This window comes from Falco cherrug, chromosome Z (genome assembly GCF_023634085.1).
Source record: "Falco cherrug isolate bFalChe1 chromosome Z, bFalChe1.pri, whole genome shotgun sequence".
NCBI classification, from domain to species: Eukaryota; Metazoa; Chordata; class Aves; order Falconiformes; family Falconidae; genus Falco; species Falco cherrug.
In genome coordinates this window covers 84,348,257-84,369,654 of record NC_073720.1, presented here as the reverse complement: position 1 = coordinate 84,369,654, position 21,398 = coordinate 84,348,257, and the positions used below count along the sequence as shown (strand labels likewise).

Here is a 21,398-nt window from a genome sequence, read left to right as displayed (position 1 = left end):
GTGCCAGAAGAGGTAGGGCATTTTATTAATAAAAGATGAGCTCCATATTAGATCTGAATAAATCTTCTGTAAAGTAAAGCCATTAGCACTAGCAAGAAGTACTATTCAATCGCACAGCATACAGACAGCTAGGAGCCCACTCAGCTAATAGCGTAACTGCTCCAGACCTGCATTTCATCCAAGTTAGGATTTATTCTGAGAAATGCCATAGAACAAGGTGGTAGCAAAGGAGGTCTGATTAAGAACTGAAATTCCACAGAAACCTGTAATCTAGAATTGGGTTTTGGGTTTCCACCAAAATTCCTTCTGTATTTAAACATGCGCATGCATGACTGGAGAGCTTTAGCATTCCTTGGAAAATGACAAACTAATGTGGTAATCGTGATATAGTTAACCCTTTCACAAATCTTTTCTTACCAATGAAATCAGCAGCTGTAGGACACACCTCCAAAATGCATCTTTTTGGTAATGTTTTAAATACACATGTCAGTTACGGCAGCAAATGAACTACAAAATGTTGCTGTGTATCTTTGTTGACTATGTACTTCTATATTCTTGAAACAAACATTGCTGCCTGAAGTTATAAATGTTTCAGAGATGTGTATGCTTCTTTCATAACCCTAGTTATTCATGGAAATAAAAGGTGGGGTGTTATTTGACACAGCTTGTGAAAATACAACTACTTCTTGTAAAATGAAACTTTATTCTAAAATGTATCCAAAATTGCAAGACACAAGCACCATTAAACAGATAAATAGACATATATTTATGTACAGAGAGCATCAAAACACAAAACAATTGTTAATATAATTCTTATACCATTTTAATGAGTATCCATCAATAAAACTTTACAATTTAAAGAAGACTTTTCAGTTGCAAAACAGTTGTAAAATCATATGTATAAATTATGTTTACTACAATTCCAATAACAGAGGCAAAGTAAAATACAAAAATAATAATCAATACTGCAAATTCAAATACAAAACCCAAAGTAATGCTGCACAGGTACATATGTACACTGGATGAATTCATGCAGCTAGGCAGTGCAACAAATTAATTGCTGAGTTTAACTTATCACAAAATGGAACAACCATGTCGGCACACAGAAGAAAATATATTTTTGTAATAAATCATAGTGCATTTTGAAGTTAGACTTTATAAAATGATTGTTGAGTGATATACTTCTAAAATCCCCCATGTGATCTGAGCTTCCCCAACTCCTCTCCTGCAAAATAAAATACAATTGACAAAAGCTAAACCCACTGTAGTACAGAGTCTGATGTACTGGTACCATCTTGATTTTTTTTTATTCTCGGTATCAGATTTGTTTGCAAATGTCCATGTCCACAGGGACATGCATTACTCTTTGCTACCAAAACTACATCTTCCGCGCTCCAATGCTGTCTCCATAAACTGAATCTCACATGATGCTTAGACTGCACTGGTTTAAAGAAATACAGCTGAGCCTTGAAAACAGAACTCTTAAACCCCTATGAAGTACAGAGAGAGAGTAAAATGGAGGATAGAGAGACCTTGTTATTCCTGAAGCTCCTATCCCTAATTGCTTTAATTACATAAACACAGATTAACGTAAGAGGCTTTTATGGCTTGGATGAAATTTCTGCTGATTTGCTGGGCAAGTGCAAAGCCCGCGTTTCTCCACAGGGCTTGCCTTTCACAGTGCAGAAGGCTACAGACTCTTTTGGTTGGTGAAAGGAAGCCTCAGGTAACTACATAGAAAAATACTTCTGTCGTGAAAATGTATTCGAGATAAAGAAACAAAATCAAAACAGAACCTCTTGGAAACTGCGATTTCTTGTGTAGCTATGATACTAAAACATGGCTGTTCACCTTTCAGTTCTGTGTTGGTTGGTATATCATGAACACACAGATAAAACAGGTTCATACCTCACTGAATATTACTGGTTAAGTGTCAAAATCAGATGAGATACAATTACACAGTCTGACACTTTTTCCTTAAATCTTAAGTGATAAGCACGCTCAGTGTTTTCACTAGGAAGTTACTGCTAAAATGCTACATTTCTTTGCTGAGAAAACTTGAATTTACAGCAGCCTGTAAACTACTGAAAAGTTGCTCCCTGCATCCTTTGTGCTTCCAAAACCCCCTTTCAAGCCATTGTTAACTTCCAAGTTAACGGGAGTTTCAAGCAAAAAAAGGGATGCAGAAAAACACCTGTATTGTGTAATCAATGTAGCAATTTATACAGCAGCCTATCTACATTTCCAACATGCAAGCACGTGTAGAGAGAAGCTAAGAGACAGCATGCACTGCAGCGATATGTCATTGTGCTTATGTCTGGTGAGAATACTATGGCATTTTCACCTGGGAAAACATAAAACATTAGCCCCAGAAGACTCAAATAGCCAGTATTAATGAAGCCATCAGCTACTATGTAGTAAAGAACATCCCACAAGAGGGAAGAAGTTTGTCTGCTTGTAGCTTATAGATACTGAAGCTGAAGAGAATTACAAAGGCACAATACAAGCCTATATTTCTTGTAAATTATATATAGTCATATATTTTTCTTCATACCACTCAAGATACCAAATGGTAAAATAATAACTGAAGATACAAACGTTAATTGAAAGTTAAGCACTAAAAATAAATGACTCCTGGAGAAGACAGCTCATTACTTGCTATATTTCTACCCTTCCTGGGTGGTGAGCTTGTCCAGCTCTCCTCCATTGGCTGACAGTACCCATCTCAAGACATCCAAGAACACGGTGATCCACCGAGAAAACTGGATGAGTGTCAGACAACAGACAGAATGGCTTTATGCATCTGAGAAGTTGTCAGTAAGTGGCTGCCACAGCAAGCTTTCTCACTGCAACTGTTTTCCCTGTGGCCCAGAACTCACTGGGAACCCACGAACAGTAACTGGACATTCACACCCATTTTCATGCAGAAATGAGGCAAAGACAATGTGTGAAGGTAACATTTTGGTTAAATTCGGCACTCAAAATATTGAACAGCAGAGCAGGGATTGTACTAGCACATCATAAAAAACTATTCTCAATTTTTCTATTCATAGCTACACAAGATGCAAATTATTGTCAACACTGAATGACTCACAACTCGGAAAATAAAGCAAATGTATCAGTACTGCTCCCTTTAAACTCACAAAAAATTACCCTACTTTTGTGTTGTGAAGTTACACGGCAACTTCAGAGGCAATTACTGTTTCAGGCTCAGCTGTGAGAATGCGGACACTTCATGAAGGTGAAAAGTTACAACATTTGCATTTTTTAAACTTCAGCTGTTTCTCAGCTCGCCAACAGGACTGTACATCTGCTGTTACTCTTTTGTATTGGCAGTTAATGGAGGAAGATATCAAGTTGAACTAGAATAAGGCAGGTGTATGGTACAAGCCTGAGGTGGATCCAGCTATAAATGGGCTTTGCTAATTCACAGTCATTTGCTGTCTGCGAAGATCTGGTCTATCTGAAAACCGGACACTTTCCTCATCTCCAAACCAGCATGTGAAATCATACGCATTTACTGCAAGTTTACGAACAAAGCCAAAAACCAACCCATAAACTGCCATTACTATCTGTATTCTCAATCCTAAATTAGGAGCTCCTAGATTTATTCCTTAAAGCTCTCGGGAAAGGAATCCTTAGCCATCCCTAGAAAGTATGAACATTAGTATCTTAGTTACAACCCAACAGCTGAATTTAAAAGCAGCATATGCTATTGCTGGTGTTGATTCATCTCTGCAATGGTTTCTTCCATGTGTTGCTTTCAGTGAATGAATCAGTGCAGGCGAGGAGTGAGAGAGAGTGCCCACTTAGGAAAATAAAGGTGAGGATTTATTTCTTGGCAGACGTAAACCTTCTAGAGATGTTTAAACAAGCTACTTCAAGTTACACTGAAAGTAAAGACAAAGAAAATAGCAACTATGGGGCAGACGTCTTGTGTTTGAGATTGAAGGATTCTGAACCTCATTTGGAAGCCACTCAGATTCAGGTTCTTAGGAGATGTATTATTCTTACCCAAACCAGGCTCAAATGAATACATCTCTGTGTACAGGCATGTGAAACTAAAATAAACGACTGGATTCATTCCACCTAATTGTAGGCCTTTAAAAGCATGCAGGATTCATCAGTGGAAAGGGCAGTTAATGCCGTAATACAGTCTTCCAGAGGCATCTGCCTTCTGTCCCTCCTCTGACAAGGAAGAGACCTTGGCTGGTAATTTTTAGGCAGCTAAAATTAGGGTAGGATGAATCAGGCCACAGTGCGGAGCAGAAAGAGGCCTGGTACAGTACTGGTACAGCCCTCCCGTTACAATGCACAGCCTGTGACAGCCTTGTCTGAGGCACCAACCCAGCTGTGCTTTGGGGTTAGTGACCCACACGTTCCAGGCAGCTCCCCAGTCTTGAAGGAACTTTAAAGAGAAAACAGTGAGGCCAGATTTTATGACCTGGTTTCCCTTGCTGGGTCCTTCTACGAGGCAGCTTCTCCAAACACCAGGTTCCCAGAGCTGTGGCGTACTGGCTGTCAGAAGCACTCCCTGAGGGGAGGCTTTCTCGATACACAAATGCACACAGGGTTGTATTTTGGTGCGACAGAGCTAACACCACCACACCTCTCAGCACTTCACCAGCTGCGGAAAACAGCTGTATATTTCAAAAAGGAGTTTGAAAGAAGGGAAGCCTTCAGGGGCAGGTCTGACATCTGTGGTACAGATCCTTCCAAGGGCTGCAGCTGGCATAGTTGTGATCCCCCCAAAGCAAGACCCAATACCATTTGGGAAGAGGTCACTGTCAGGCAGCGTGTTGGACCTCTCATCAACATACAGACCACTGCCCTTCTGAAACCATCCCTGAAACTGCTTTTAGAAATTACACACAAGGTCCAGAGAAGTTTGCAGCTGGAGTGGTGACTCATCCTAACAGAACACATGTACATGTCTGCCTATTTATGATGCTGGGGGAATTTTGTAACTCCATGCTTTGGAACTCTTTCAGTACGGTATGGATTGGCTCTTGGTGGTAGCTGTAGATAATGAAAATGAAGAACAGGCTGAGAAGAAATACAGCTGTTCTGAAATACACAAAATCTGTGAGATCCCCAATATCACCAATATTAATGCTTAAGGTCAGAGGCAGTATTAAGTTTTGAATGTATTTTCTACATTAATATTTGTATTGACAAATTTAATTCTTGCTGGTTTGGAAAATTACTGAGGTTTTCTTAACTTCCAGAGACAGGGCTTTGGACATTAGTTTCATTTATGATGTTGAAAGTCATTCTTTGTCTAAAATATACCTGCCTAATGGTTTAAATGTAACCTGCAAATACTTGGGATTATGGAATTGCAATTGCCCTGTTGTTCTCTATAAAGGGCTGAAGTAATCTGTACAAACATTCTTTGACCTTAGAAATACAGGGAATTTATCTACAGATTGGCTTGGAAGTGTGAGGAACATTTATTGCAAGTACTCAAAGTCTTACATTAAAGGGTGAAGGTGCAAAGTCACTAACAAAGACTGCCTTTATTCAAAAGATTAACCTAGTCATTTGAACTATCAATAAAAACACAGAATTTACAATAATCCAAGTAAGAATCCCCTTCAACTTTCCCAGCTTTTTCACATTTCCCATCATTGTCTTTCAGTCCAGACAGGACTTGAATTTCTGATGTCAGAAACAGGCAAAGAACACGCACACGCATTTTCAGGTCTTTGTGGTATATCACAAAATACTAAAAAAAGAATTCAGATTATTTTTCTATCTTGATAAACAGACAAAGAATTAAATTCTCCTTAAGACATTGCCTCATATAAAGCCTGTGGCAGCCGGGGGCAAGGCCACAATACGGAGGCAGTGCTTTACTCCCTGCATACCCTTAGAGATGGGTTTCTGTCCTGGCACTGATGCAGTTTTAGGGGTGAAAAAAGAGACACCAGAGGAAAAGCTAGTGTGTCTTTGCTCACTTAGTGCAAGGAAGCCTGCAGGCTGGCAGTCATCCTTCTGGAGTGGTCTGCTGAGGTCTCGCAGCCTGTCATTGTCAGGGGACAGCAAGAGGAGAGACTTTCCCTCCTGTTCCCTGCACAGGGACTGATCCCTCAGGCTTGCAGGCACCTGCAGCTGGAAAGCATACACTGCATACCCAGCACGGAGCCACAAAATGTGCTAACCTGCAGCTGCCTGTTGTCTGCTAAAATCCAACCCCAAGCTCTCAGAAAGGGTATGAACTGGGTCGAATTCTCTTACATTTAATATTCCTGTAAATGGCTTCTATATCTGCTGTTTGAAATAAATTCTGAAACCACTAAGCGTGCTTAACAAAGCTTTAACTATATGTAAACAGCAAGTTTTGAGGACAGAACAAGTACTGTTGCAGTATAGAACACACATGGCTGTACAATCAAAAGCCACCTCTTGCTTCAAAACAAGAATTTACAGTAGTAAGCAATGGTGACAAGGTTTCTTACACAAAACCTACAGGAATTTACAGCATATGCATGGATTACTGAGGTTATAATGCCAGCAGTAGACTACACAGAGTATCTTGTGCAATGTGAACAAAGTTGACAATAGTTTACCAATGCTTTACATAATTCACATAAATATGCTAACCCACCAGCTATCAAAACTTCCTCCTCTTCCCACCAGAAACAAGTGTCTGCCAGCTGCATGTATAGCAATCCATTAAAGAACTGTGTTTGTTTTGTGGTTTTAGGCAAAACAGGCACAAAACAGACGCACTGCAACATTTTTGCAAGGGGATACCTGCCACAAAAAAAACAAAAAAACAGTCCTCAGAATTGGTCTCTAAGCATATACAGCACTGTGATTTACACTTACCAAATAGCCACTACAAGCCTAAAAAAGTTTATTGTATGGACCCTTTTTATCCTTAAAAAAATCCAGCAAAAATTTCCTTGATTGGCAGCTAACAGAAAGCTCCAACTTCCACTTTACTCATGCCACTCTTCCATGTCTGTACTTCAGTCCAAGTTTAGGAACTTGTATTCTCTTCCTTAACCATTAATGTAAATGTAAATCAAATCAAAACTAGGAGTTAGTCAAAAAGATGAAAACAGAGTGGGGAACAGCTTATACCTGCTTTTGAACATCATGTTTACAGACAACAATTTAGCAAGTACTGCTTTTCTTTCCCCCTAAACTGTTGGACACGCCCTGTGCTCCTGCTAGAGATGGACTTTTGACATCCACTGGAAGGGCACCTGCACCATCTGTAACAAAAGGTGTGGCCCGTGGGTATCACAGTCCCTTGTCCACAACCTGCGTAGATCAAGAAACCCAACCTCTCTGCTGCAGGACGCGCCTCTGCGTTAAAAGAGAGCAGCTACTGAATCCTAGCTACCAGTTCCGCTGCTAACAAGCTTGTTACCAGTAACATGCTTTTCAAACTCTCCTAGTAAATTATTGCTTTAGTAAATTTCTACCTCAATGAAACATCCTCTGTGTGGATTTTACCTTCTTCCAATCTGCATGGCAAACACCAGCTTTTGTTTCGAGCTGTTTTATGACATGGTTAGAAATCATGAATCTGTGAGATGCTAACCTTCTTAATCTCCAGCAGTAAGAGCTCTCAGGATATTGCACTGCCACTCCTTATTTGTTGTTATGCTCAATGCCTCTAATGAAATAAATTCTCTATAGCAGAGCTCTGTTTACAGATGTGAATGACTCTCCATATGTTTACAAAGTAAATTCTTCTTATTTTTGTGCAAAGATCTGGCATGGTACATTTAATGGGAAAATCCAAACAACAGAGAAGAAAACATGAAGATTAAACAACAGAAATAAAACCTACAAATATCCAGTTCATCCAGTGGATAATTGGGCTCCTCAAGGATTGGAGCACTTGTTCCACACCAGTAATTCTTCACTTCAAAAGCAAATACTGATGATTTCACTGTATAGGGACAAACCTAGGTTTGGTCATGGTTATTGTTATAATTCCCTCCTAATCTGAGGACCTGTATATATCTCTGTAACAGACCAAACTTCTAAATTGTATGGTCTATTTCCTAGTGCACCCAGGGTATTGAGAAAATGCATCATGTTTCAAAATCCCCATGTTTTGTGCTGATTCCCTATGAAAACTAGTGCTAAAGTGCCAAAATTTTCTCTTAGCGAAATTAAGCTTCTTGTCTCGGCATCGTAAAATCTTAAGGGAGCCCCAGGCTTAACTGCAAGAAGAACTGTGCAAGTTCTCAAGAGAACAGCGAGGTAGCGTACCAATACCTTGTTTCTGAGTGCACACTTGGCAGATATATTACCCAGTCCTTCATTACCAGACCCTGTGAAGAAGCCGGGTCGCTTGGTTACTCTTCTTAAAAGATGCAACCACAGAACCCTGCACAGCTAGGGAGGACCTTGATTCATCCATGAGATACAGTGAAAACATGGAACAGACAAATGAAATTACTGTTTGTCAATTAGGCTCTTACAAAGTCATATGTATCAGATGTTAAGCAATCCACTTTTGGCAATGTGGAAGGAGCTTTCAACATAAAGTCCAGCTGTATTATTCACAGCAACTAGGCAGTAAACCTTGTTTTGATCCAATTTCCCCAAAACCACAAATTTCAGCAAATATTTATGATGCTGAACTCTAATAAATAATTAAAAAAGGTAATTTGTTTTCTCGATTTCTTTTCCACATAGAAATTAAACAGTGGCTAGAAAGTGACCATTTCAAATTATAACTGAAAACTGCATTTTTATTAAATGTGAAAACATGTACCCAAGAAAACCTTTATACATTTTTATGGCAAGTTTTCCCATTACATGAGAGGCTTTCTTACACATTTTAAGCTTAAATGAAGAAGAGTGACTAAAGAGAAGTTTGGACTAAAATTCCAAAGGTGTTAGCTATGTTGAGGAAAACTACGGCTGCACAGTTGAAAACAAGATGGAAGGACAAGTTCACAAAAATAGCTCATGTAGGAGTGAACGAACAATGGTCTAATAAGTTAAGAAACAGAAGAAAGCCAAATCTTTTCTGTATATAAGAAACTATTGATATATAAACATGCTCCTGCATTGGTAAAATCTTTAATGTCTGTTTAGGAAAGACTTAATTTGAGCTTCTAGACTGTCCATGATCAAGCATGGTTCTAGCATATTAGCAGTCCCACTTTCCTGAAGGATACTACTTGTATTCTTACATCTGTTTAAAATTAACTATGTGCAAGCTTAATTTCAAACAAATGTGAGTGTGTTTGCAGGATCAGAGTTTTAATGTGCTGAGCAGACGATCCATTTACTTTCTCTAAATTTGTCACTTTAATTTGTTTCTAAGATAACAACACTGGCAGACAATTTGCATGCATGCACTCAAAGCGCTATTTTAGATAAGGACTTCTTTCTTGTTTTTCAGGTTGAAGTATCATTTCGGTAATTTCAGCACATCCTCTGTATTTTCTCTATGTACTCAGTTTATACACCTGCCAAATAATGCCACACCACAGATAAACTTCAATATTTCACCCAGATCAGGGTGAAATGCTGCCAGAATAATGAACTCATGTGAGTGGTTTCATCAAAGTTTCAGCAGGGCAACTGGCAGGAGCAGCAGCATATAGGACTGAGCCAATAACGTCTGGAAAGTAGAGGAAGTTGCACAGACCAAAATTTAAATCTAACTCATTTATTTCTGAGTGTACTGATTTTTTATAGTTGTTTCGTATCATTAAATCCTGAATTAGGTCCTTAGTGTGATCAGTTCGAAGAGAAATGAGCAAGTTTTTTTGGGTTTTGTTTGAAGGTGTCCTTTGCCAGGATTCCCATCCTTAGGGTCAAGCCAAACCCAAGCGTGTTTGGGACAGAAGTCATGCTTTTATCACCACTTAGAGTGAATAAAAGAAAACCAAATTTACCTGTACTGATCCTTTTCTTTTTTACATCATTAAGCTCTATTAAGCGTTCTCCAAGTGCACATGTGTAGGGTCAAATCTTGAAGAATCCAGTCCACATTTAGCAACCACCACAACAACAAAGAATCAAAGCTGACTAGGAACAGAAGGTAACACTTAAAAATAATTGACTGATCTGAGAAATAGAAATCAGTGCAGCATGTATCAACTGAAAATTCATTTTGACTGGTAAAGGGAAAAAAGAACAAAATGTTCAACACTGAATACTGTAACAGCTGGTCCCTCATTAAATTACCCATCTAATTCCAAATCATCTTTACATCCAGTATTTCATTTGCTAGCCACAGAACAGGGAAAAATTCAAATGATTTTTAGGCAGCTCAAGAAGCTGTCCTTCTGACGCATGAATTGCTGTCCATGAAGAAGCAAGATGCTGTTCACCTCTTCCTAATTTGAATTATTTAAAATAAATAACTAGCCTACATATTTCTCATTGCATATTCCCATTGCAAGGGAAAGCAACAGCTGGATGTCTTGGGACACAGGGCATTTAATCCTGTATTAAGGGGGGAAGTCTGCTAAGTCTGAGAGTTGTTACTGTCTCTAAACACATGATGTATTGGTGATCTGTGCTCTGCAATCAGAAGGCTTCCAAATCAAAAATGGCAAACGTGGCCTCAGCCACAGGCTGACGGATGACCCTCTGATCTGGGGACCGTCACTCTCAGATGCCTCCGAGTCAAGCTGAGGCACACTCATGTCACTGGGCAGCATACGGTGTGTCAAAAGACTCGACTCAAGGTTATTGCCACACTGTTTACATGCACCAAACTCACTGTGGAGAGGGGTAACACGGAGTGCAACTGCAGTTCTTCCTCGTGCTTGGGCAATTAAGAAAATAATGCAACCCGTACATGCAAATATCAAGGTATTTTTTAATGCACATCAGGCCACATGCTTTACACGTGACTCATACGGCTTCCTCCTTGCCCTAAACCCTTTTCTTGTCTATTCAAGACTTAGGCATGGAGATAAAATCTGGGTACGAATACTCCTTTTCATAGGTTTTCATAGGTAAAATACGGGTTTCACTATGAAATTAACAAGTGAATCTCAATTTCAGCTGATTTCTACAAGGCCAGGATATTTGCCAGAGTTCTCACAGTATGAGAGACTCACTACTTCTGCTACTCTAAGATTTCATCACTTCTGCTTTTAAAAAGCATTACTTTAACCTTGCCTGAAAGACCCATTGACAGAGGCACGATCTATATATGTCTATATGAAAGGGAGGAATCTATATAAAGACCCAGTGTGGAAAAACTACCCTGCACCACTTAAAATAAAATTCCTGCCACAGCTGGACAGGTTCTGACCTTATCAATAATGCTGTTGCAGCAGTTACACTACACACAGGTATCTAGTGCATTCGTAACCTAATGAGTAAAAAAGGAGTAAAAAGTCACTCCTTGGAAATAGTTTTTCTTTCCACATTAATACTCTGGATATGATGAAAATCCTGCAAGTATTTATAAGGAAAAGAAAGAAAACAAATGAAGAAGCAAAAAGCTCTAGGCATATTAAAAAAAAGGAGAGATACTTTGAATTAAGTTGAGTATTTAGCATGTAAGATTGTTTTCTGATGGTTCAGCTGCAGAACCTCTGTATGCTTATTATCACCTGATCGCACCAATGCATGTGTAAGTAACTTTACTCATGCATGCATGTAAGCATTCCCTACAGAAAGCAAAATGATTTGGTTTCCTTCTATCTGATTAAAATTCTAACAATATGGGGGGTGGGGTGGGGGGTGGAACTAGATGATCTTTAAGGTCCCTTCCAACACAAACCATTCTATGATATGATATGCAGTGAGCACTCAAGCAGATCTTCCAGATCTAAAATTCTGCAAGCTTGCACATCTTTTATTCTACCAGTCTGTGGGGCTACATAGGTACGAGAAGTGCTGGACACACCATGTAGCTTGCAGTGTTAGGGCACAGAATGACAGGCCATGAGAAGCAGGGCCTGGTCCCATTCATTTTGAAGCCAGGAATGTATCTACTGAGATTAACGCTGCAGGATCAATGCAACAATGTTTAATGACATAAATGTTTTGGAAAAGAAATGTAAAGGGGAAACAAAAATATGCTGGCAGTAAGAAAGATTGTATAGAAGGGAGTTTGATAGAACTACAGAAGAAAAATGACGTGCCTGAGAGGATGTTGTGCTCTTGCATATAAATTAGAAGAACGTATTTTGATAATGATATTCAGTATCTGTTGGCAGTTCCATTTAAGGGGTTCCTTTGCGCAGGTTCAATTTAATGGTCAGACTTTCATCCTTAACGGGTGCCTGTAAGCTAAAATATTGCAGATAATGCCAAACACAGAAAGAAAAAAAAAAGGTCTCTGATTAACACTAAGCCCTGATTCTGCTTAATTTTACCACAGTGTGAAGCTTCAGTGGCGGCACATACTCTGTCCTGTAAGAGAGCCCCCAGCGATGCCCCCATGGGCAACTGCTGCATGGTCAGCGGACACAATGCTTGCCCGCAGGAGCCCCAGCTCAGTGTGGACAGTATGGGGGTTTCCCCTGGAGATACAGAACAGAGCCCAGGTGCACCCAACAGTTCAAGAGCTCACTTGATGGCACACTGACTTGGTGTGTGAATGGACTTTGGCACCTGATGCACAGTCCAGACATCCACCTGTCTTAAGTCCAGTAGCAGTGATATCATCTGACTGAAACTGGGCAGAAAAAGAGTTCTAAAGTCCTTCTTAGAAGGCTACCAAGGATAATACAGATGTCAAACACGGGCTGCAAGGACACCTGGACTATGCAGTGCTTCTGGGAGAAGCCGGGGTGCACTAGGGACATAGCCACTGAAACCAGTGGTATTAGTGACAACAGTGAAAGGTCTACATCTGATTTTGGGTTTTGAAATAGTAGGGGCTTCTAGCATCTTTTGAGACAGCAACAATTTTCCAAAGATAAGCAAATGAACACATACACTTCATAATCACTGGGAATAAAGTCCACAAAACGATATAATGACTAACTAGTTTATCTTTACAACTAACAAAGTAGTTACTATTACTGAAAAGTAATGCTACCAAAACATAACATAATTTTAAGCCTCCAAGAGTTTCATCTTTGAATGCCCCTAGCAAGAGAGTAAAAAGTGTAACACATTTTTATTTTCATATATTATATATATAATATATGTAAATAAAAATCAGTTAGGAGATTGTAGTATTCCTTATATATCCTGTTATGTGCAGCTACCATCACAACAGGCTCATTACATATGCTGCTCTGTCACAAGTTCATGAAAAAAAAATTGCCTTGCAAGACTTCATGGACATACCACATCTCAGAACTGCTCCTCCTATGTAAGTGGCTTTTTTTTTTTTGTTCGGCCACTTTGTGTCCACATTGCCGATCACCAGCCTTTTGATCACTATGCAGCTGAAAACTTTTTGTTGTCTTGGGGGAGCTGGAAGGCATTAGGAACTCAATGTACCCTAATCTTGGTTTTAGAGCTTTGCCTGAAGAGATATGGGATTGCTTCCAGAAGTATTTCCTTTAAGACCATATGCCTTTTCTCCATTCTATCCCCATCTATCAGGTCTAATAAGCTGACCTTCTTATAAATTGGCCCAGACCTTTGTTGCTCTTCCGTTCATGGCAAAACAGAAGACCCTCACAAGGCTAGTAGTCATAAAAAGTTTACTCCATCATTTTGGCTCAAAACCCCCAGACTGTTTACTGGAAAATTCTGGGGGAATTCACTGTGGTAGATGTGGTGAAAAATACACACCCAAGTAGCTGGGTGACCTGATTTTCCGAATGGGCTTGGGAACTACTGTTTATAATTGGGACCATGCGTTGTTACAATTCAGTTGAGAATCACAGAAAATGGGAAACATAATGAAAAATTGTTAGGAAAGGTTTTGGTGATAAGGACTCTACTGTATTTCCACTAACTACCACCCCTACAGAAGATCATGCTAAATAGAAAACTCATTTCAAAGGGCAGAAGAAGCCCTGACACTTTATTGCTAAATTCTATAGCAATTGGAGCTCACTTAAGTAACCTTATAGTACTCTATATAAACTGAGAAGCTTGTATCAAATTCAGGCTTCCATTTAAAATAGATATTGCAGATATTAGGCTTCAATTAAAGAAGAAAAATAACCTTCAGTGCTTCTTTTTTTCAAGGCAAAGTATTAAAAAAAAATCCCCATATCAGGTGAAAATTATTAAATTTCTCCAAAAAATTAAGATGAGCTTTCTTCTATTTCTTGAGACAGTACAGTTTGTGATTCACAGGGTAACTGGTATCAAACACAAGCTAATGAAAGCTCTTATAAGCAATTTTATTCCTATCCATAATGGCAGACATTTACAAAATCAGAAGAACTTATCATTTGAGTTCACCTTAAAAAATAACTTATAAAGCAGTGATATATGCAACATAAGACAGTTCAGGAGGGGAGATGGAAAGCAAATTTTAATAATTAAGATGTAAACGTGGAAAAAAAAAAAAGATGGAATAAAAGTCCCTACTTCTACTTAAGATGTCACGTGATAATATTTTACAATGTCCTGCAGGTCTATGTATGTATGTGTGTATTTCTTTATCACACACACACACATAAACATTAACCCACACATGTACATACACAAGTAATTGTTTGCAGTTCCATCTTGGGCAGTTCTGTTACGTCACTCTTTACAGTTGTCTCAATCATGTTTGGGACCCACTTTCTTGACAAAACGGGGGAGATGGTAGAAAAAAAATGGTGGGTCTGATTGTGTCTGAGATCCTTTTGTTAAACTGTACACTGGGACGAATAATTTTCTTCTGCAGTAGCTCTCTGAAGAGGGCCAACTCACTGTGGTCTTCATGGCGACACTTGTTAATGGATCACACACTCATTGTCATGCTAGGGGAGTACTGAAAAAAGAGGAATCCACATTTTAACAACCATTTTCCCTCTCCCAGGTAACTATAACCGCTTCTGGACCATGGAAACAAGTTCAAATGTCAACATACTCTTTGCACCTCCTCTTGAGTTTGTACTGTAGCAGCCCGTAGTTCAGTTTGCTGTGTCACAACTCCTGTTATGCTTCTCTCACTATGCAAAACCACAGCTAATGCTGATAAAGCCAACTCCTTCAAAGACTGTTTTGGCATTACCTGGGTGGTGTGATGAACCAACACTTTGCTTATGCCTTCCACACCTTTTCCTGGTCAGTGTTGGCTGCTGGGGGGAAATTTTGCTAGGCAGGTGGCTCGTCTCAAGTAGACCAGCTGCATTCATGGTTAGCCGGACCACATAAATATTTTGGAGAGCTTTTTCTTATTTTATGGGAGGAAAGAAGTAAAGATACGTGTGACTGGAATTAAACTAGGCTTTTGGCCTGTATTATTCTGTATTATTGATTTTAGGAAGCAAGCTGAATGAAGCGAGGATCAGTGGTCATTCTCCTTTATGTGAACCAAAAATTCAATCACCCCTTTACATTATTATTGTAACACAAATTGAACTACAGCCCTTATACAAGCTATAGTTGCCCTCAAGTTAGCAGTACTTCATTACGATAATCAATGGGACAGCACAATGCCTAGAAGTACGCATCTGTATGCTTTATTTGTTTTGAAATCGAAAATTGTGGACTGCAAAAACACTTAATTTGGCCTAAAACCTTTTAAGTAGAGGGAAATGTTCAAATGCAAGAAGTATAGGCATTACGAAAACTGGTAAGAAAACCAGAAAGATTAATTTGTCTTTGCAAAAAAAGTTATGTAATAAAAATCCTGCCAAAGCTGAAGTTTCAAGCTGGACATTTCGATGTGCCCAAGCATATTAGAAAAAGCATTTTGGACGGGTCTTCCCTGTCATGTAAACTACATGGACTACCTGGGTAAAGTCTATTTTGTCCATTGTCATGTCTCTGATGGTTTGTTTGCTTTAGGGCTTCCTCCTATCATGTTCTGCTGAGCATTCCCACAGTGGGCCAGCAAAGCTGGTATGATCAGGCTTATTTTTAGCCACAGCCAGGGACCAGCTCAAACGCTTAAAGCGAAGCATCCATTCAAGTGAGTTCCTGCATCTGAGCCAAAGTACCTGGCTAATCACTTCAAGGAATCAAAAGATGATGTAAAGGTGTTTTGTGATTTTGAAATTATTATTAGCCAAGCGCTATTCCCCACTCCCAACCAAAACTCCCAGTGAACAGCAAATTTGCCTGAGGGAGGACTTCACAATAATGCCTACTCTAAGTAGCCAAGCAACGCAATATGAATCAGAAGGCAAGACATTTTCCAAGGACCACAATGCGAGTTGTGTTAGAGAGGAACTGACACCCTGAAGTAGACTAGGATGTGTACTACGTCTTATGAACAACCTTGAGAAAACAAGGAAACAGGTTCTTCCAGGTAGGAAAACACCACCTAGGAGCACCTAGAATCCACTAAGTGTCTGAGAACAATGATTTGCTTTTGAGTACCACTGATGCCCTTCTTTCCGTGACCCTAGTTTGGTAAACTGGCCTGCCTGCTGGTCAGACTGCCTGCCCTCGGTACAAAGCAACACATGCCAAATTGAGAGTCAAGGATTACCATGACCACAGATCACATTTCATGGAGGTTCCGTAGTTACTGGGTTTTTTTGTCAGATAGTGAAATATCAGCCTTTTTGGGTTGTACACACCAACTTTCTCAAGTACTCCACATGATTTGAACATGTGCCCTGTTTATGAAGGCACCAACAGCTAACATGCAGAAGCTCTTCCTTTTTACTAGTTGAAGCAGAAAACCCCAAAACCCCGAAAATCTGATTCCCATGAAATTTTCCACGCAATTTGACTGGTTTCTGATCTAACAGAAACCGTTCAGTCATCATAATTTCTAAGCTGAAGTTCACCACTGGCATAGTTAATGAAGTTGCACTCACTTCTGGCAGCACTGATTTCCAATAAGCACAGAAGTGTTGAAGCCACTCAGCACTTCTGAAAAACCAGGCCACTCCTATTTAGGAACCTAAATGTGGATTTAGAAACCCAGCTTCAGGCATATGAGTATGACAGTCCTGTAGTCTTGCTTTGTAACGTATTCTATATCCTGTTGTGTGGCCTCAAGAAAAGCAGTCTGCATTTATAAAAAGCATCATTTTCCCCAGAATGAACACCAGAGGGAACCTTTGCTTTTTCTGGCTCTAATAGCGCACTGCATCTTTGCAACATGCAATCTACTAGCACTCTAACGGTACTTCAATGTAAATCCTCCTCTACAAGACATTCCCTGCAAAACACGTAGTTTAGGAGTCAAAGGTTGGGCAACCACACACTGACACACTCAGCTGTAAGCATCTGCCAACCGTATGTACTTAGGCTGCTCGGATATTGCCTCACAAATGCCCACTGCGCGTTACCAAGTATGTGTGGTGTAATTTTTATGGCTCAACAGATCTAATTTTCATTGACAAAGGACCTCTTAATCTAGAAAATTCTAGAGTCTCTGCGGTAAGTCTACACATCCCAGATTTTCCAGTTTCAGCTCAACTTCTAGCAGTCTTTTGCACATTTTTTTTGTCAAATCAATACTATAATTTTAGAACCTAGTAAAAAACAAGTAAGTTACAGTACTGCATTACAAGTACACTAAATATCTGTTTGTTCGTTGTTTTTTTTAAACAATGACAGAGATAAAGATTCACAAAGTGAAAACAGACACCATCACCCCACACCCCCCCCCCCCCCAAACAGGTAAAGAAATACTTACGCTCTCACTCTGAAAAGGGTTTAGGAAGTTTCCGCCCATCTCACCGTCATCCCTGGGAGTGCCAGGCTGATTACTCATGCTCATATTACTGGGAGAGTTCTGTCAAATAAGATTTTAAAATAGAGATTAAGTGTTGAAGATTTCAGTTCTTCTCCCAGCTTCACCAAGTGTGCCGAGGACACGCTTTAAACGATACTGCAGTGCACTAAGATGTACTGTGCAATGCAGTGGGATTTTCAAAGATGGAAAATAAGCCTCTGCAGGGTTCTGCATGATTCAGTCACTAATTTTAACCTGTCAGGTAGTGTTTTCTTCCCTGAAGCAAGAATTATTTGCCTGTAATCCTTGTTTTCAGGTTACAGTCTGCATCTTCTGCTACTGAAGTTGAAAAGCTGTAAATGCCTGCCACAGGTGTATGAGGTACTGTCACTACATTAAGTCATGCGGTCAAATTCAGCGAAGTTCATGATCTTGTGCCTCGACATATGTGATTTACGAGTATGTACTTAAAGGTAGACATATGGACAGATCTGGTCTACACAGACCTCTGCAAAAACCTGTGCCTTGGGGTTCATGGCATTCACAGTTTATTAAAATACAGTTTCACAAGCAGTTCACAAGCGTGGCTCAAGTGCTAAACCCCTTCACTGAACGCAGCTAATAGGGAGCGTTAATGGGTAAAAGAGATGACGAGTTTTAGATGACGGGCTCCCAGTAACAGCTGGCCACTAGACTGGGCTCACAGGCGCTTTCGGGACGAGCTTTACTTTTGTTATTTGCTTGCACAGAGCACAATGCAACATCATTTTAAACAGCCTTTTCAGTGTCTAGGTGTAACTGAAATGCTAACAAACAATAATAATACAAAGGCTTCTGAAAATAAATTCCTTTTTTTCACAGCAGTGCACAACCACCTCTCCAATGTTTAGAAAATGCTTTCAAGATTCAGTTACTTAAAGAAAGGGTGAAACGAGGTAATTGTTACAGAAATTATTCTGATTCGACAGCTAATACGTAATTATTGTAGACACTACAATTAGTTAGGTGTTTTTGCGAAGCTGACTTAAGGTACCCTACCATGCCTGCAGCATGAGCAATTCTCTTTCCATCACTGTTAAGACTCCTACTTAATTAAAATCCTGACATGGTATATCTCTTAGCATACATATTTTTTCTTAAAAAAACCCAGTTATTTTGCACTTTGAAAATACCTGCATGCAGTCTTCATTTAGTTTAATTAAATCTGCAATAGGCCAAACTTTGAATGAAAAATTGCAAACATTAAAAAAAGAGAAAGTCTCCTTAATTCCTTCGCACTTTCCTCAGAACTACAAAGGCTATCTATCCTACCCTGGCACTTTAAAGATGCACGCTGGAGTGTTCACTGAACAGAAAATAAGATGGGATAGCTATGATTTCTGCTTCCCCTTGATACTATATTTCTGCATGCTCCTCTTTGTAATCATGAAGTCCCATGTTGACCACTGCCCATCATTTAAATATTGCAGCATATTCCTCTGCTCCACCGATTTACTTCACCTCCAAGGAGAACAAAAATTGTTGTTCTCAGATTCACCAAATACCACAACTTAAATCAAGTTACTTTCTTGCTACAACATTCACAGACTGGTATGCCTGACCACTGACATAGCGTCCGCTTTGTATTTTGTATGGTTAGTGAGAGGCTGCATTTATGTTTTCACCGTATGTCCTTGAAGGAAGACCACCGTTCACAGCCTGAACGGGCAAGTACGCATACGGGTTCAGCCTGGTGTATTTATTTGCACTTACAGATTAAATATAAAATCAAATGTAAATATAAAAAGCAACATGCAAGCGTAACTCTTTTATTAGCACCTGAAATGTAGCTTATAGAGTTGGGTCAGAACCCCTGCCTTAGCCCTTTTGCTTTTATGAGAGTAGTTCACTGCTTCTGAAACTGTGATCCCCGTATCTCCAGAAATCACTGGACAACATGTCCACCAAAGAGAACTATAAGCCTAACTAGGTGATTAACATCAGATAAGTAAGTCTGGTGTTCAGTGAAGTTAGTATAGGAAATACTAGGGATCCACAGCTTGAAAAAGGTTGAAAACTATTGCTTTCGTTCAACCACAGCTACCGTACCTTAAGCAGGAATTAATTCAGGGAAGTCCTGTTGCCTGTGTTACATGGGAGTTCATACTACGGAACTGCACCAGTCCCTTCTGGCCTTAAAATCTACAAATATAGAAGTTTTAAAAGCACTAAGGCCTTGTCACATTTATTTTATATGACGATCCCACACTTTTTTTCATTCCTGTGGATTTACCCCTATTTTATCTCACTCCATGTAGCGCAAAGCTTTGAAATTCTGCAATCACTACAGTATGCCACCCCAAAGGTTCAAATTCCTGACATAAACAGTTTTATAGCAACTCCTCTGGGCTGATTTTATGGCCAGTATGGGGTCTAGCATTGTAGCACTAGCCGAGTTTTTCCAAATCAAGTATGTCTTTCATGCCTGCACGGATTCCATGGGCACTGCAAGAAACACTGGTTATTAATGTTTATTTAATATGCATAATTTCAGTTCACTTATTTCCCTTGTTTCAATCTACTTCATAAAAACTTCATGTTTTGCCATTCAGTCAATTAAATTAAAATCTTCTCTAGAAAACGTTGTTCTGAATGCTGTGAGCTGCGCTGATTCTACCAAGACTGGATTAATTTTCTACAGCTCCTGGGAACTGATAACCTGATCCCCTAAAACGCATTTTACTCCACTGAAGACCTGTGCCTGAACACCAAGCACCCCAAAATGGTGTTAACGTCAGTGAACAACTTCTATCACTGCAAATCTACTTGTGAAAAAGCCAGCCGCAAGACTAGCTGGTGATGTATGCAGGGAGGCTGTTGCCTCAGCAAGAACAATCCTGGTAACCGTGTACAAAGTTGGAAAGCAAGATGCATCAACCCCAGGAATCGACTATTCCTTAGAAGCAGAACATTTCCATCCAAGTTTCAAAAGCATTATGTACCGCTGCCTACTCAAAATCACCAGTGCTACCCAAACGCTTACTGCTGCCAATGAAGTGATGCTACCAATATTGGGCAGGGCTACTCAGAAAAAGATAAAATGGTGTAACAGGACAACTCTGTTACTTCCACAGTTGGCAGCTTTTTCCTTTAGTTATTAAAAAAAAATAAACATGCATCAAATGTGATTTCCATGAGTTATTTATTAAGGTGAACAAATTACAAGACTTCCAAGTAAATTTATGGATCTGAGTTTTCAGAGCTCCCAATACTTGTATTAGCGCATACACAGATACTTAATGCCAATGATTTGAATACGGGCTTTTAAAAATAATTCTGTGGCAAGCTCATGGAAATATTTTGGTGGGGGGTTTTTTTCCTTAAAAAATGCTGCAGTTTGCAATAAAAATACTGACAAAAAGTATGGGCACTGATTTAAAAAGTGCTGTACACTCATTATCTCATTGGAGGCTTTTACTGAATCCCTCACTGCACATCTAAGCACGGCGCAAACAAGGCAACATGGTCATTTCAATCCGTCATTTTACTCTCTGCAGAGCCCAAAAATGTTACGGACCTTAAAAATGTATAAAAATATGGGATTGCTATAGATGCTGCTCCCTCAAAGGAGGAGCAGTGGTCTTGGACACATCTTGCTGAGGTTCTCTCTAGGCAAGATATACACCAAGTACACTGGTCAGGCTACCTC

The 21,398-nt window shown here is 39.6% G+C and overlaps 1 protein-coding gene across 4 annotated transcripts in view; it reads right to left on the bottom strand.

Annotated features, from left to right (window-relative positions):
* Positions 1 to 805: 805 nt before the first annotated feature.
* SSBP2 (single stranded DNA binding protein 2) overlaps positions 806 to 21,398 on the bottom strand; it is a 191,555-nt gene continuing 170,962 nt past the window's right edge. For all 4 annotated transcript variants that reach the window (XM_055698283.1, XM_055698281.1, XM_055698284.1 and 1 more), the window contains 2 exons: positions 17,672 to 17,770; positions 806 to 14,842 (listed from right to left, as the gene is read on the bottom strand). In XM_055698283.1, coding sequence (XP_055554258.1) covers positions 14,813 to 14,842; positions 17,672 to 17,770 — 129 coding nt within the window. In that variant the 3' untranslated portion in view covers positions 806 to 14,812. The remainder of the gene's footprint in view (positions 14,843 to 17,671; positions 17,771 to 21,398) is intronic.